The sequence below is a fragment of the Salmo salar genome, chromosome 15, assembly GCF_965601325.2.
Source record: "Salmo salar chromosome 15, fSalSal1, whole genome shotgun sequence".
NCBI lineage: Eukaryota > Metazoa > Chordata > Actinopteri > Salmoniformes > Salmonidae > Salmo > Salmo salar.
In genome coordinates this window covers 50,620,585-50,635,759 of record NC_138305.1, presented here as the reverse complement: position 1 = coordinate 50,635,759, position 15,175 = coordinate 50,620,585, and the positions used below count along the sequence as shown (strand labels likewise).

At 42.3% G+C, this 15,175-nt stretch overlaps 1 protein-coding gene across 1 annotated transcript in view; it reads right to left on the bottom strand.

Annotated features, from left to right (window-relative positions):
• btbd7 (BTB domain containing 7) overlaps positions 1 to 15,175 on the bottom strand; it is a 125,979-nt gene that overhangs the window by 43,547 nt on the left and 67,257 nt on the right. Inside the window, exons 2-3 of the mRNA XM_014145060.3 lie at positions 11,696 to 11,920; positions 4,663 to 5,796 (exon numbers count right to left, since the gene is read on the bottom strand). Coding sequence (XP_014000535.1) covers positions 4,663 to 5,796; positions 11,696 to 11,777 — 1,216 coding nt within the window. The 5' untranslated portion in view covers positions 11,778 to 11,920. The remainder of the gene's footprint in view (positions 1 to 4,662; positions 5,797 to 11,695; positions 11,921 to 15,175) is intronic.

The window sequence follows — 15,175 nt, the reverse complement described above, 5'->3', positions numbered from 1 at the left end:
TGTGCACTCCCAAGCGTCAGCTGAAGTGGTGTAAAGCTCGTCGCTATTGGACTCTGGAGCAGTGGAAACGTGTTCTCTGGAGTGATGACTCACACCTCTCCATCTGGCAGTCCGACAGACAAATCTGGGTTTGGTGGATGTCAGGAGAACGCTACCTGCCCCAATGCATAGTGCCAACTGTAAAGTTAGGTGGAGGAGGAATAATGGCCTGGGGCTGTTTTTCATGGTTTTGCCTAGGCCCCTTAGTTCCAGTGAAGGGAAATCTTAACGCTACACCATACAATGACATTCTAGACGATTCTGTGCTCCCAACTTTATGGCAACAGTTGGGGAAGGCCCTTTCCTGTTTCAACATGACAATGCCCCCGTGCACAAAGAGAGATCCATACAGAAATGGTTTGTCGAGATCAGTGTGGAAGAACTTGACTGGCCTGCACAGAGCAGCAGCGGGGGGGGGGGGGGGGGGGGCACCTCCATATTAATGCCCATGATTATGAGATAATGTGAGGTGTCCACAAAACATTCTGATTGTTGTATACTGTTCAATTCAACCAAAAACTATTATCAGCAATTTCTGCATTTCCTGGACTCTTGAGATCATTTCCACACTGCCACGTAGGGCTGCACGATATGGGCAAACATTCTAGGCCTCATCTTTAACCAAATGTTGCAATTGTAATTTGACTTGCGATTTAGAGCAAAACACTTAGGTGAACTGAAAAATAATGAATTCTATAGTTAGAATATAATAGCGAGCACTTTGCATAGTGTGGTTTGAAATGACAATGAATGAAAATGACAGGGAGGAGTTATTGTGGCAGGGTAAGAACCAAAGTGTTGATAAGTGTTTCCTGGGGGGACCCTACACATTTACATTTTAGTAATTTAGCTGACGCTCTGGAGCGTCAACCTTTGGCTACATTGAATGCTCACATAGCTACTTCATGTAGCTAACATATTCATGCTTTGCGTATTCCTCTTTGATTTAGAAGACACTGTTGCACACACATGCTGATTTAGGTCTACACCATCACTTGTATTATCAGGCTGTATAGCGAGTTACATTTGCTCTGACTCAGTACATTTATTAGCTAGCTACCTAGCCAGCTAACTAGCGATTAGTGGCTAACAAAATTTAGGCCCAACTTGCTAAGTAAAGATAAACTATCTGTTTGCAGATGTAAGAAACACAAACTAATAGAAGCAAATCGCTTGTGCTACATTGGCCATGCAGACTGAACGCAAGTGTCTTGTGGTCAAGCAACAACAAATGCGCTCCTTGAGTGACAGGGGGCGGGGCTAGATCTGTGTGGAACACAGCATAGAGAGAGAGAGCGGAGAGAAATTACCTTAATAGCAAAGTAAACTGTAAAAATTGACATTATACACAGCATACGACATTTAACAAAACAAACATTCAAATACCGTTATAAAAGGTAAATTAGAAACTGGGTGGTTCGAGCCCTGAATGCTGATTAGCTGACAGCCGTGGTATATCAAACCGTATACCACAGGTAGGACAAAAGTTATTTTTACTGCTCTAATAACATTGGTAGCCAGTTTATAATAGCAATAAGGCACCTCAGGGGTTTGTGGTATATGACCAATATACCACGGCTAAGGGCTGTATCCAGGCACTCCGCGTTGCGTCGGCAATAAGAACAGCCCTTAGCCATGGTATATTTGCCATATACCACACCCCCTCGGGCCTTATTGCTTAAGTAAAAACCCAAACCAGCCTGTGCATTAATACCGGTATATCGTAAAATACGGTGTACCACCCAGCCTTAATTGATCATAGCGTGAGTCTATCCGACCGTTTTTTTCTAGACTCAACTAGAAGGCCTGTTTGATAACACCCTAGCTGCGAGGCATGCAAGACAAGACATTGCGAGATACAGATTACCAAGACATAGGCGCACGACTCTGCCTGCTCCCACCGCTCCCTCTTATGCTGGCTCAGTCTTCGGTCTGTTGCGTGTAGAATATCCTAGCCTATTCATTGAAAAGGGCTCCAGAGTGGCGCAGCGGTCTAAGGCACTGCATCTGTCATTGGCTGTCATTGTAAATAACAACTTGTTCTTAACTAACTTGATTAGTTAAATAAAGGTTAAATACATTTAAAAAATGATAGGCCCTGCTTTACTGAAGTTGTGAGACACTGCAAGCCATTAGATAGGCCTAGTGCACAGTTCTGACTGTGTGCCTGGTGGTAGATCTGCCTATACTGTGCCCCTTTCGCCTCTCTCTGTCCTTTGATAGCTTAGATGCAAGTGTTTGTGTTCTTGGAAGTATGGCAACTAAGTCTCCTCTGTTCCAAAAATACTGAATGGGAAAATAGGAGACGACGTGCAAGGAATTCATTATTTTGAAGTCGACTCTCTACGACTATGACATTGTCGTCAACAGTTGTAAAAAAGGCAGAGAAAGGCAAGGACACCAGCGAAGTCCTGTATGGTAATGCTTTAAGTTAAGAATGAAATGCTAACTTTGGGAGGTGGAATTGAGGTACAGTAATGGTAGAACCGGTACAGTGCTGAACCATCTGAAAGGGAAGCACTGAGACACAAACCGTTACTGGCAGCAGCGTTGTGAATTCACAATGCAGCTGGAAAATTGTCAGTTTGTCACATCCCTAACATTCCTGAAAACGTTTGAAACCCTACCTCTTCAAAGAGTATCTTAAATAAGACATCTCAGTCCCCCCCCCCCCCCCAAAAAAAAATAACTGCAAGTCTTTTTCTATACTAGCAGACTTTGCTGATAACTTCTTTATTGAGGAAAATGTACTACAACTTTGTGGATTGTCTCACCTCGTAATCTTAAAGCTGGAATCCCTGATTTAACAATAAAGCGGTCACCCCACCTGTGTTTTGGTAAAATGCTGAGGATGGGCCTGGAGAAAAGTAACCCCTCAAATTCAAAGTGAGAGCTATGCAAGGACTGACCATCAATGATATCAACATTATAGTATTAACCATGTTTTGAGGCTATAGCTACACTTTTTGTTTATATTTACTTTGTTTACAAACATTGGAGTATAACAAACATATTTTGGGTTGTGACTGGGTACAGCTCATGAGGCATTTAAATTATAGTCTTCAATAATCAATGGGTAGCCTATATAGCATTAATTTATAGGTCCTAAAAATGGATGTAGCAACTAAGGATTCTAGCTTTAAGGTGAATGCACCAACGAAGTCGCTCTGGACAATAGCATCTACTAAATTACTAAAATGTAAATGTATAATTAACTCTTTTGTGGAGGGACAAATACCACAATCCTCTTGACGTCTTGTTTTGCACCCATAACTCTGCCCTGTCATCCACCTTCCTTAAACACAACTGTGTGTACTATGACACATTAAAACGTTCCATTGAGAAAGTGAAAAACTGAAGTAATCCATAAATTCATGTAATGACAAATGATTGCTTTGCCTAGCCTTGCTGTCACTAGCAGAATGGGATGTTTCGAATTGAAAACCAAAAGCTAGAGGAGAAAACATCAGAAAAGCTTACAGGGCACCATCCGATCGATATCCATTACCTATCGATGCTGACGGGGAGGCTTGAAAGGTGGGCGGACACAGGCAAACTGAATCCTTGCATGGAGATCGGCAGTGATTGTACTGTGACCTGAAAGCAACACTTATTTTTTATGCTTTCTAGGGAAACGTTTCATTGTCTACCTCAAAATGTCAGGGACAGCATGTCTGTGCTGGTCTTGGTGGATTCCGTAAATAAACAACAAAAATAAAATCCATGGATAAAGTGAAATGAGTTAAATCAAACCTGCACTGGATTAAGCATCATTCATGTTGGCAAGGTTTTTTTTTAACCTTCATTTAGAACTAGGCAAGTCAGTTAAGAACAAATTCTTATTTTCAATGACAGCCTCGGAACAGTGGGTTAACTGCCTTGTTCAGGGGCAAAACGACAGATTTTTACCTTGTCAGCTTGGGGATTCGATCTTGCAACCTTTCGGTTACTAGTCCAACGCTCTAACCCCTAGGCTACCCTGCCGCTGGAGGAGGTTCACATAACTATAAATCCTCCTCCCTGACTAATCAATTCTCGTAAGGCACATCTCTCATATCAAATCTCAACCAGCTTTTTGAATAAGAGGAGATATGCCTTATTCAGAAATCACAATGCTTAGCCTAAGTGTTTACTTCCAATGCCAAAAAGGTGTGTGTGTGTCAGTCTATACCTAGATTTATTTCCAAGTGGGTCATAAACACAAAGCTACATCACGATTGATTGAAACCCAAACTCTTTAAGGAGATGTCCATCAAGCCTGTACAATTTGTCTGACCATTGAGGCCATTCAAAAAAAACATAGGCAACAACAACGTCCACTGAGATTGCAACGTCGAGACATGTTGAAACTCTGCACTCCCTCCTCCCTAAAGAAGAGTTGGATCTCAACTGGTTCCAAAAGGAGCCACAATGGAAGGAAAGTGCTAACATCTGACTTAAGAGCTACAGGGAATTCCTTTACTACATTAATCACTGCATGGAGTGCTACAACAGCCGCTCCTTCCCCAGTTCCCAGCCCCCCAATCCTCCCTCTAAAAAAAGCTTGTGAATTCATGAGGTAAACAAAAGGTGAGGTGAGCGAACAGGAAACATAGGGGAGCAAATCAGGGCTCCGAGACTCACCTTGGGCCAGCATGCTGAACTCCAAGAAGAGGGCAATGTGGTAGAGCTCCATTGCCTCCTCAGCACGACTGGCAACTCCCCTGCCTCCGGCCACCAGGGCCTGCACCTCCCCCAGACTCCCCGCCGAGGGGCTTCCCCTCAACACCAGTGCTAGCTCCACAGCGTCTGTGTACATGCAGTGCAAGATGACACGGGCATATTTCTTGGGGATGATGGACTCATCCAGGATGATGCGCGTGGGCGTCTGCAGAGCGCGCTCTGTGATCTCCTCGCCGGTGCGGATGCGCCGCTGCAGGAGGTTCCGGAAGAAAGGAGAGCGGGCCGAGAGGACCGCCTTGTGGGCGCGCAGCTCTTCGTCCGCAGGTCCTTGGATGACCGGTCCCCCTCCTCCTCCAGCTGCTACCCCAACAGCTGGCCCGGCACTGAAGACCTCCACCAGCTCCGAGTCAGATGAGAAGCTGAGCAGTGAGTCGTAGAAGCACATGTGCTCGCAAAGGCCATGCATGTCCTCCTCCAGCGAGCTGGGTGTGCCAAACTCTTCGCTCAGGCGCACCAGCACGTCCATATTCCGCAGCCGCGCATCCACTTCTGGGCCCAGCTCGCCCGTGTACAGGTAGTGCAGCAGTGCCGAGAACATGGCTGCGTCCATGCCCGCCGTGCCCACGTCCAGGAGCACCTCAGCACCGTAGCCTGGCGATGACGACAGCAGTGTCTTGAAGAAGGGGCAGCGGGCAGCCAGCACAGCGCGGTGCGCAGGGAAGCAGGCATCCTGGAAGATGAGGTCCACGTCCGTACAGTACTTGTGCTGGTAGAGGGCGGCCAGGTCGCGGTGCAGGCTCCGGGCCTCAGCCCGCGCCAGTCCCGCCTGCAGGTTCAGCTCCTTGAGAGCCGCTGTGCCCTCGTACTCCTCAACCAGGGCGTTTGCGTCACGCACATCCCAACCTGAGAGGAGCTCACGCATCTGTCGCACGTGGTCGGCCGAGCGGCTGGACTTGCGGCGCTTGATGAATCTCCTCCTGAGCGTGGCTAGGCCTGAGCTCTTCTTCTTCTTGTCCTGGGGCTTCTCGGGGCCGGACTCCAGGCTGTAGAGCTTCCCCTCTCCTCCATAGCCCTGGGAGCCATAGGAGGATGTCCCTGAAAGGAGACAGTAACATACAGAATCGGTGGGTGAGGAACAGAGTAGTGGTTTACGAATGAGATTTAATAATAATAAATAATGATGAGCCAACTTATAATTCATGTTGGTTTTAGGGCAACTCCCTGACTGAGATACGATAATCAACTTTTTAACTCTGGGTTTTTTCTGGTAAAAAAAAAAAAGTTTCCAACTGAAAAATAGAGGCCCTCTTGGCCACAGAGTCAAATTTTGCCCCTTTAAAGCCAATTTCCTGCTATTCTACACATTTTGCCATGGTTTATGCCGTGTTCCATCTGAGTGACTCAAACATTATAACAAAATCAATGGGGGCCCCATGCCATGACAAAAAAACTGCTGAATTTTAATTTGCTGATTGTCTTCTTAGAACTAACAATCTTATTTAAAAGGTCCAATTAACCATTTTTGAAATAATTTCTGGGTAACAATTAAAGCGGAAGTTTACCTAAAAACCAAAATGTCCCAAGTGATTCCATGTTTTGAAACTGTACAGAAGAAAAATAAAAACTTAACATGCAAAGGTCCCATGTTTCATGAGCTGAAATAAAACAACCCAGAAATGTTTCATTTACATAAAAAGCATATTTAGCTCAAATTGTGGGCAAATTTGTTTACATCCCTGTTAGTGAGCATTTCTCCTTTGCCACAGGTGCACCTTGTGCTGGGGACAATAAAAAGGCCACTAAAATGTGCAGTTTTTTCACAACAATGCCACAGATGTCTCAAATTTTGACGGAGCGTGCAATTGGCATGCTGACTGCAGGAATATCCTACAGAGCTATTGCCAGATAATTTAATGTTAATTTCTATATTATAAACCGCCTCCACGTTGTTTTAAAGAATTTGGCAATATGTCCAACCGGCCTCACAAACACGCCAGCCCAGGACCTCCACATCCGGCATCCGGGTGCTGAAGAGTACTTATGTCTGTAGTAAAGCCTATTTGTGGGGAAAACTCATTCTGATTGGCTGGGCCTGCCTCCCCAGGGGGTGGGCCTATGCCCTCCAAGGCCCACCCATGGCTGCGCCTCTGCCCAGTCATGTGAAATCCATAAATTAGATCCTAATTTATTTATTTCAATTGACTGATTTCCTTCTATGAAGGGTAACTCTTTGAATTTGAATTTGTTGCATTTATATTTGTGTTCAGTATAATTAGGTGTTTGCCTTCACCCCCTCTATCTCCCTGCAGTCTAGAACTGGAAAGCTACAAAAACGGGTCACGTTACTCTTTGTGCACTGGTAGCTTTGCTCCATTGTCAGTCAAAGAACGATTAAGAAATCTGCAAATTGTGGATGAATTCAATTAGATATTTTATCAAAAGTACTATTGGTTTTGAGCCAAAAAATGTGTACTTTTCCACCTAAAATGATTGCAATTATTTTCTATCATTATTTCATGTGGCTGACTGCAACAGTGGAGATGGGTAACAGCTCTGCATATGTGCTCTCATGGGGCAACTCTGACGTATATGGCCTTACTTGGAAGTTGACGTCACAGATGTGAGTTTTATAGGAGGGGGTACCTGGCTGCACTTTATACAAGATATCTAGGGAAGGCACAAAATGTCACTGTTTTCAATTGAAAGACAGACAGATGCAGAAGGAAATATGATGAAACACTCCTACAGACAATCTTGCCAATCTATGTGTGTGTAGTAAGCACTTCATCGATGATGACTATGAAAGAGCCTAAATTCAAAAATGTATTAAACTTGATTGTTTTTCCTCACCCATCAACACACAATACCCTATAATGACAAAATGAAAATGTATTTTTTGCAAATGTATTAAAAATGAAATACAGAAATCTAATTTCTATAAGTATTCACACCCGAGTCAATACATTGTGGAAGCACCTTCGGCAGCTGTGGGCGAGTCTAAGAGCTTTCCACACCTGGATTGTGCAACATTTGCCATTATTCTTTTCAAAATTCTTCAAGCCTGGTCAAATTGGTTGTTGATCATTGCTAGACTATTTTCAGGTCTTGCAATAGATTTTCAAGCAGATTTAAGTCAAAACTGTAACTTGGCCACTCAGGAACATTCACTGTCTTCTTAGTAAGCAACTCGTGTAGATTTGGCCTTATGTAAATATTCCCATGGACTGGATCTGGTGAGGTGCCAAAATACAGAGGCGCTTTTGAGAAAGGGCAAAGCGAGTTTGCGGAGGTAAGTAGTCTAATCATTGCAGTTCGAGTTGATCTTATTGTGTTGTAGCCTAGATGCTCTACCAGTTAGCATATGTTGAGAAGACGGACAGTAATTATCACCTTACATTGTAGAATAGACAGAAGAAAAATGAAAGATGTAGGGGCATTTTAATTACTTAGGATCGGGTCTACTCGCTTTTTTTCATAATCATCCATGTCTGATGTGTTGGCAAGCCATTTGCATGACAACATTTCATGCTTTTAACAACTGTATAGCCTTGCGTGACATACATGGCCCCAGAAACAACCTGGGATATGCCTATTTGGTTGCATGTATTCTGGTCTATTGTCTATTCGTAACCCCCACTTTCCCCTGTCGATAGTGGCCATGAGTATCCTAAAAATATATTACTTTTAGTCCCATGGTCATTTTTTTAATTTCAGATAATAAACAAAATCAGCAGCCCTCCAGTAGTACTCTTCATCACTTGCGAATATTTCATCGTCAGACATGTTTGTAGGTTGTTGTCAACAGAGCAGAGTTGGCGGTGCACAGACATCCATGACCCATTTTTGCAGCTTTCCAGTTCTAGACTGCAGGGAAAGAGAAAGGGAGAAGGCCAACTCCACCTAACTAGTTTCAATGTATGGAATAACCTAGAGAATTTTAGATTATAGGTCAACTTCTCCTTTAAGTACCTTATTGTGATTGTTTTACATTAAAATGGTGCTAATCACCTGTAAGGCCAGTGTCCAATTACTGCAAATTCTTAAAAGGCATTTATCTTATCGCAATGCCAAACATGACATTTTATTAATTTGAAATACCTAGAAATTAACATTACTTGAAACACTTTGTGGCAGCCACTATGAAAGGAAGGAATGGAAAGGTCCCCCAGCCAGGGCTCGAAATTAAGGTCGGTTCTGGGACAATAGATGCAAAATTAATACAACCACTGTACATCAAAAGTTAGGCTAATGCAACAGATCAGAACGTTTATAAGTGCAGCAATGCGCACACAGCAGTAGGCTACGCACGAATGTTCCAAAATGCAATTAGCAGGGGTAAAAAACATTCTCAAAAGCGCACTGCACATACCAGTTTCATGTGAAAGAGATGAAAAAAAATTGGTTAGAAATGTATAAATGGAGAGATGTAAAGATGCAACAACTAGCATGGGTTGCTAATATGACTAGAATTGTGCATTTGGCTGCTGGACAATTTAAGAAAGTTTAATTGAAAATCAATAGAACACAAGATAAATGCTGGTTTCAATGGCATATGAGGAAGTGTTTATAAAATAATTTCCTCAACATTTCAAACAAAAACATATAGGACAAACAATTTAACCATACACTTAATTGTTTAAAAATGCGGACTGCCTCCGCTCAGATTGCAAGGCACTGGCCTTTCTCTCCTCTCTTGTAACCATTTAATCTGAATGAACCATGCCTTGTGAGTCTATGTTGAAAGAATAAAGCCTTTAGACGTTAATGTTAATAATCCTACATTATAAAAAAAAAACAAGTATTTTAATTTGGGATGGTTCATCTTCAATTTGTGACGGTGGGAATTCGACTTCAGGATGATTCTGGGATGGTGATGAAAAGAAGTTACTCTCTCTCTCGAGCCCTGCCTCCCCAGGAGGTGTAAATGTATACTCACCGCCAAATGCGAATTACAACTTTGTTCTAGCCACAAGTTGATCGCTTTTAAATTAAGATTTGTACAATTTCAATTAAACCCCTTGTGCAAGATGTGGATCAGACTTGTATGTTAGAATAGTAATATGTTTCTAAACACTTCTACATTAATATGGATGCTACCACGATTACAGATAGTGCTGAATGAGTCGTGAAAAAATATACCCCCAACAACAAAAAATCTAACCTCCCCAGCTACTGTAATGGTGAGAAGGTCAGCATATCTTGGGGGTATGACATTTGTGCATCTGTAACTTTCTCAATCATCATTACTCACAATGAATTCAGGACTATCCATAATCACGGTAGAATCCACCTTAACGTAGAAGTATTTAGAAACATATTTTATTCTTATTTACAATATAAGTGGCTCCAAAATTACACAATACATTATTTACCGTTTATTTCTATTGCGCGCAAAATAACCTGAAACATAACCAAAACAAACAGTAAATGCATCCAACAAGTTTGTAGTCACAAGCGTGATGTAATCATTGCATGCTAGGAATATGGGCCCAAATACTAAACTGATGACAACATTAACACACAAGTGAATTTGTCCCAATACATTTGGTAAACGGTTCACCCGATATGGATGACAATACCCTCAAATTAAAGCTGACAGTCTGCAGTTTAACCTCCTAGTCATTTCAAATCCAAATTGCTGGAGTACACAACCAAAAACAACAACAAAGTAGTAATCGTCCCGATACATTTGGAGCTCTCTGTACTTCCATTCATTTTTTCCAACTTGTACCGGAGTACCTTCAGATGTGTTCATCCTAGAGTAAAACAACAGGTACATGTTTGTGAGACTCACCTTTCCATAGAGGAGTCATATTAAGGCGTCAGCATGCTTCAGTACGGCTGGCGGCTAGTCAAAGTCAGCTAGGCGAACTGAACGAGTGTGCTCGCATACTCCCTTAAAAGACCTTCGCTTGAGAAACGAGAAAGTGGCAATAGTACCGTTTGTCCATTCTGAGACGCCATATACAGTATACACTTCTTCAAAATAGTTATAATTAAAGATAAGTCAAATCTTTCATTAATTTTGATGTTTTTGCAGAGGAGATCTAAGTCGCACAATCTTAAATCTAACTAAGATGTTTGATGCAGTATTTCTCAATTAAAAAATGTACATGAAAATGAGTCGTCACTCGTTGAATGACAAGACTTTATTGAAGAATCCCAGCTGAAAAACTCCTTACCGAAGTCCAAAACGAACAAAAACGTCCCAAAATGTCTTCATAATACATGCACGAACTCTTCCAAACTGTTTTGGCTAGGAAGCATGTGGAAGCCTTTAGTGTGTAGCCCAAACTGTTCGGACGCTACAGACAGAAATGGGTAGATCGTTCGTGAGTCTCATCTTTCTATCGAGTCATCTTTCTGACATAATAGTTTATAGGCCAAACCGTTCGGGCGCTACAGACGATTTCGTGAGAAGACAGATTTTTGGGATATCTCATGGTCTGACAAAAACCGCTGTAGCTCTGCCACCGCAGATGCTTAAGGGCAATATCGGCAGAGTGGTGGATTGAGACGCATCCAATAAATAAAAACATATCTCTAGCCTATAGACGGATTTTGATGGGGATTTTTATTATTATTATAATAGGAATTCCACGGGGCCAAGGAAATCTACTCTAGGGGGTTAATAAGAGCTCTTTGAAAAACGAGATTAATGCCTTGGCTTTGCCTTTTAGTAGACTTCTCTCAACCAAAAGACTATTGATCTTTGATTGTTTTACCAAGAGTGCCAAACAAACTAGAAAACATAGGCTACTACGCAACTTTTAAATTTAAAAAATAAATAAAAGTAGGCAACAATACATTAGTGCCCCCATTCAGTCACCTATTGTGAAGCATCATTTTTGTTCTGCTGTGAATATTCAGAGTGACCTTAGTTGTTATAAAGCCAATAGGCTACATTTTCACATTTAGTTTAGAAGTGGGTTGCATTGGATTCCTTGACTCCAGCATGAGGGTATAAGGGATATATACCAATAGAAGCACTCACCTATAAACGTCTGCTGGCTCTGTGAGTTGCTACCAAATCGGGGTGAGCACGAATGGGGATAGCTGGAGGCATTGACACCCATCCTCTCCTTCTTCCACTTCCTTTTCACATAGACCGCTGGGGCCACCCTTGCAGTCTCATTCTGCCCGAGCAAAAGTGCCTCCACTCAGGGCCTGGACAGACTCAGAGCCAGGACTTCATGGAGTCTAGCTTTACCAGCCATCCCTGTGAGACACGGTAAAGAGGGATAGTTTGTTAGTTAGGGCTATCACATTGTCCAAAAATCTAAATCAAACACTCATTTGTACTCACTAATTTGCTCAGATACATTTTCAACCTCAAAATATTTAATTATTATGGAAATACTGGAAAACCCTCAGTAGAGTGACTAGAGCTTGTCAGTCCCCAGAATTCAAAACCAAAACTTTTCTGCTGCTGTTTGCTTGGCAAGTAGCCTAAGAGTTAAAGCCTTTCGGGGGGGGGGGGGGGTAAGTATTGCAATATAAAACCATTTTTAAGCTCTTTTTCCCAAAGAGGCTATTGCTACATCCTGATATTTATGTTTCATTTTACAGTCCAATCTAGCAGTGCCAGAAACTGCCCAGGGGGTAGCCTGGCTTCAGCAGCTTTGGGAGACATCAGGGCTAAACTTCCCTCTTGCTACGTTAACAGGCGGTGCGAGGCATTTCTCTCTGGAAATTTCAACCAGATAAAACTTCTAAGCATGGACCACTCTGCAAAATGTTGGCATAGGCTACTCCATCTCCTTCACCCCGAAGTGAATTGTTTTCATTTGTGAAATCCCCTGGAGGGGAGACATAGATGGAGTTCTTGGGTTACCACCACTTGGGTTAGCACCACACTTTGTCATCACCGAGCAGGAATGGAAGCAGATGGAGAACACAATTTCATGGCTCAGACAAAATGCCAGGGTACCCTTCATGTATGTTTTGACTGATATGTGGCTTGTGTCTGGAATGCATTTTTCATAAAACATTTTTTTAAGCCTAATACTTTTTTTCAATCCAGGGAGGCATGGTTTTCAAAACACTACTGTTGGACAGTCAGAACTTGCCTCTACAATGTAGGTAAAATGACATGTGATAGTATAATTCTTTAGGAATTAGCCTGACTAAGGCTACTTTTTCACAAATCGATTCATAAAGTAAAGGGATTTCAGTCACATACCCTATGTTATCCACTTTTCTTCCACATTCATCTAATAGCCTAACTACTGAGAGTTTGAATGCCCTTTTAGAAATACCTATTCAATATTATGCATCACAAATAGACTAGGTATCAAATGAAATACAGGCAGTATTTTTTCTATACTATGTTCATGTATTTCAGTAAAGGAAGAAAATAAAAACATTCCAGCTGCTGATGGTTGATCGTTATATATATCATTCTCTTTTCTGACTAACAGTGGAAATATTCTGAGAGAATCCTTGTCATAAAGTCATTGGGTTGGATTTTACATAAGTAGGCAACTTTCTAGACAATGAACTCTCCGAATTTGACAGTGTGGTTTTGAAGCAAGTTGCTATTACTTTAAAACTTTCACAAGAATATAAAATAATGACTGCATGCGAAAGGCATAGACTGCGCAAATTGCTGAGAGAAATTCTGGCTGGGACAAGGACTATCAATTTGAGTGACATAAGTAGAGAAGGAATAAATTAACAGGCTAGTTCTCTGACTGGTGTGGTGCGCCAAAACAGAAGCTGACAGGTTATGTAAGTGATGCAATGAGGGTGGGAGGCAGAACATTCCATTGGCTATGAGCATCAAGAGCCCTTGCCCTGCCATTGGGATGACCATAATGACTGGCAAAAGGGACACAATAGAAAATGTTTCCTCAAACAAGACGACAACTATGATTCAGAAAATGAGGAAGAAAGGGAGCAAAGTGGCTGTAGTTGAGGGGTCACAGCAAGAATGAGGAAACTAGAAGGGTAGCTACAAAGATAGCGATATTCTCAGTCCAGTGCTTTCTTGATGCCTCCCTCATTTTACCTCTGTGACTGTTCCGCTTGACTCAACGCCTCACCATATTGATGCTGAGAATGTTTATATTGTTCGCTGAGTGGCTGACATACTGCTTTGCCCTCGATGGCTAAGGGAGAAGACCAATTTCGCAGGGGCAAATCCATACTTTTTTTTCTTCTTCAAAATAATTGTCAAGCAGAGGTTTTGAAATTGTGTCATTCTGAACATTATCTGCAATACCTTAATTATTCAAGTAACTATCAAAATAAAGGAAACTCTTGAGTAAATGAGGGATACAACAAATGTTCCAGACACTTGTAGAATCTATGGACAGGCGCAATGAAACTGTTCTGGCGGCTCAGCGCCGTATAAGACACTTCATGTTGGTGTTTCCATTATTTTGGCAGTTACCTGTAAAAGCAGGCTACACAGATAATGTACAACATTTAAAGACCTGCATCACTATACTGAGAGCTGTGTTGTTTCTAAAAGGATGTATTTGTGTGTTTTTGGAGCCTTTGTTCATGTTTTTCAGGGCCCCCATACTACAAAACAAGGATGAGGAAGTGATTTGCTGTAAGTTTCTCAAAAAACAAGTTAAATCACAAAAACGATGTCTGGACTTGGACCAGTTGCAAAATGGACCTGGGGCTTTCCCACCCAGACCCGATATGCATCATTTATTTTTAATATAGAGACCCATTCCGAACAGACCCAAGGACAACTAGACCCGTTCCGTATAGACCTGGTCGGATCCAGACATGGTCCGATCCGAGTGAGGGAAGCAGCATAAAAGTCATTTAGGCTACTTTACTAAGCAGAGCTGATAAAGCACGTGCGGAAGGGCGGTGCCGCTCTAGCAGGTGGGGGAAGGGCCGTACTTTGAGCGAGTGACATGGGAAGCAGGGAGGAGGGCGGGAGGGACAGCAACCAAACAAGTTGACTCGCGCCTTAGTAGACTTATAGCTGCCATAGCTAGGTTATTTATCATCATATATGATTACATAGTACCAGTCTTGGACTTCATCAAACCGGGAGAAGCTAATTAAGCTAGCTAACGATAGCTAGGCTAACTGAGGCTGCAGTGCATGTGCTTACTCATGCTACAGTTACAAATAATAACTCCATTCAGAATATTAAGTAGCAGCTTGCCTACCTAGTTGGCTCTTGGTTGTAGTAGCCTGTCCTTCAGCTAAAATTATACATACCCGAGACCCTTGACAAATCAGATCTGACCCAGACCATTTAGAATTCTGGATCGGCTCGGGTCCTGGATCAGGTCTCAGGTCCAGGTGGATCCGTAATGACCTCTAGTCTTAGAAAACTTCTACTTAAAGTTCTTTGTCCTACAACATGCATTTTAAACTGTGGGGACATCCAGGTACATGGCACCAGATCTTACCCATCCAAGACCACTGTGGCACTGCATTTCTTTCAGGGTGCATTTGAGGGAATTTGATATGAATAACTTATTGCCTAATTTGACTGGGA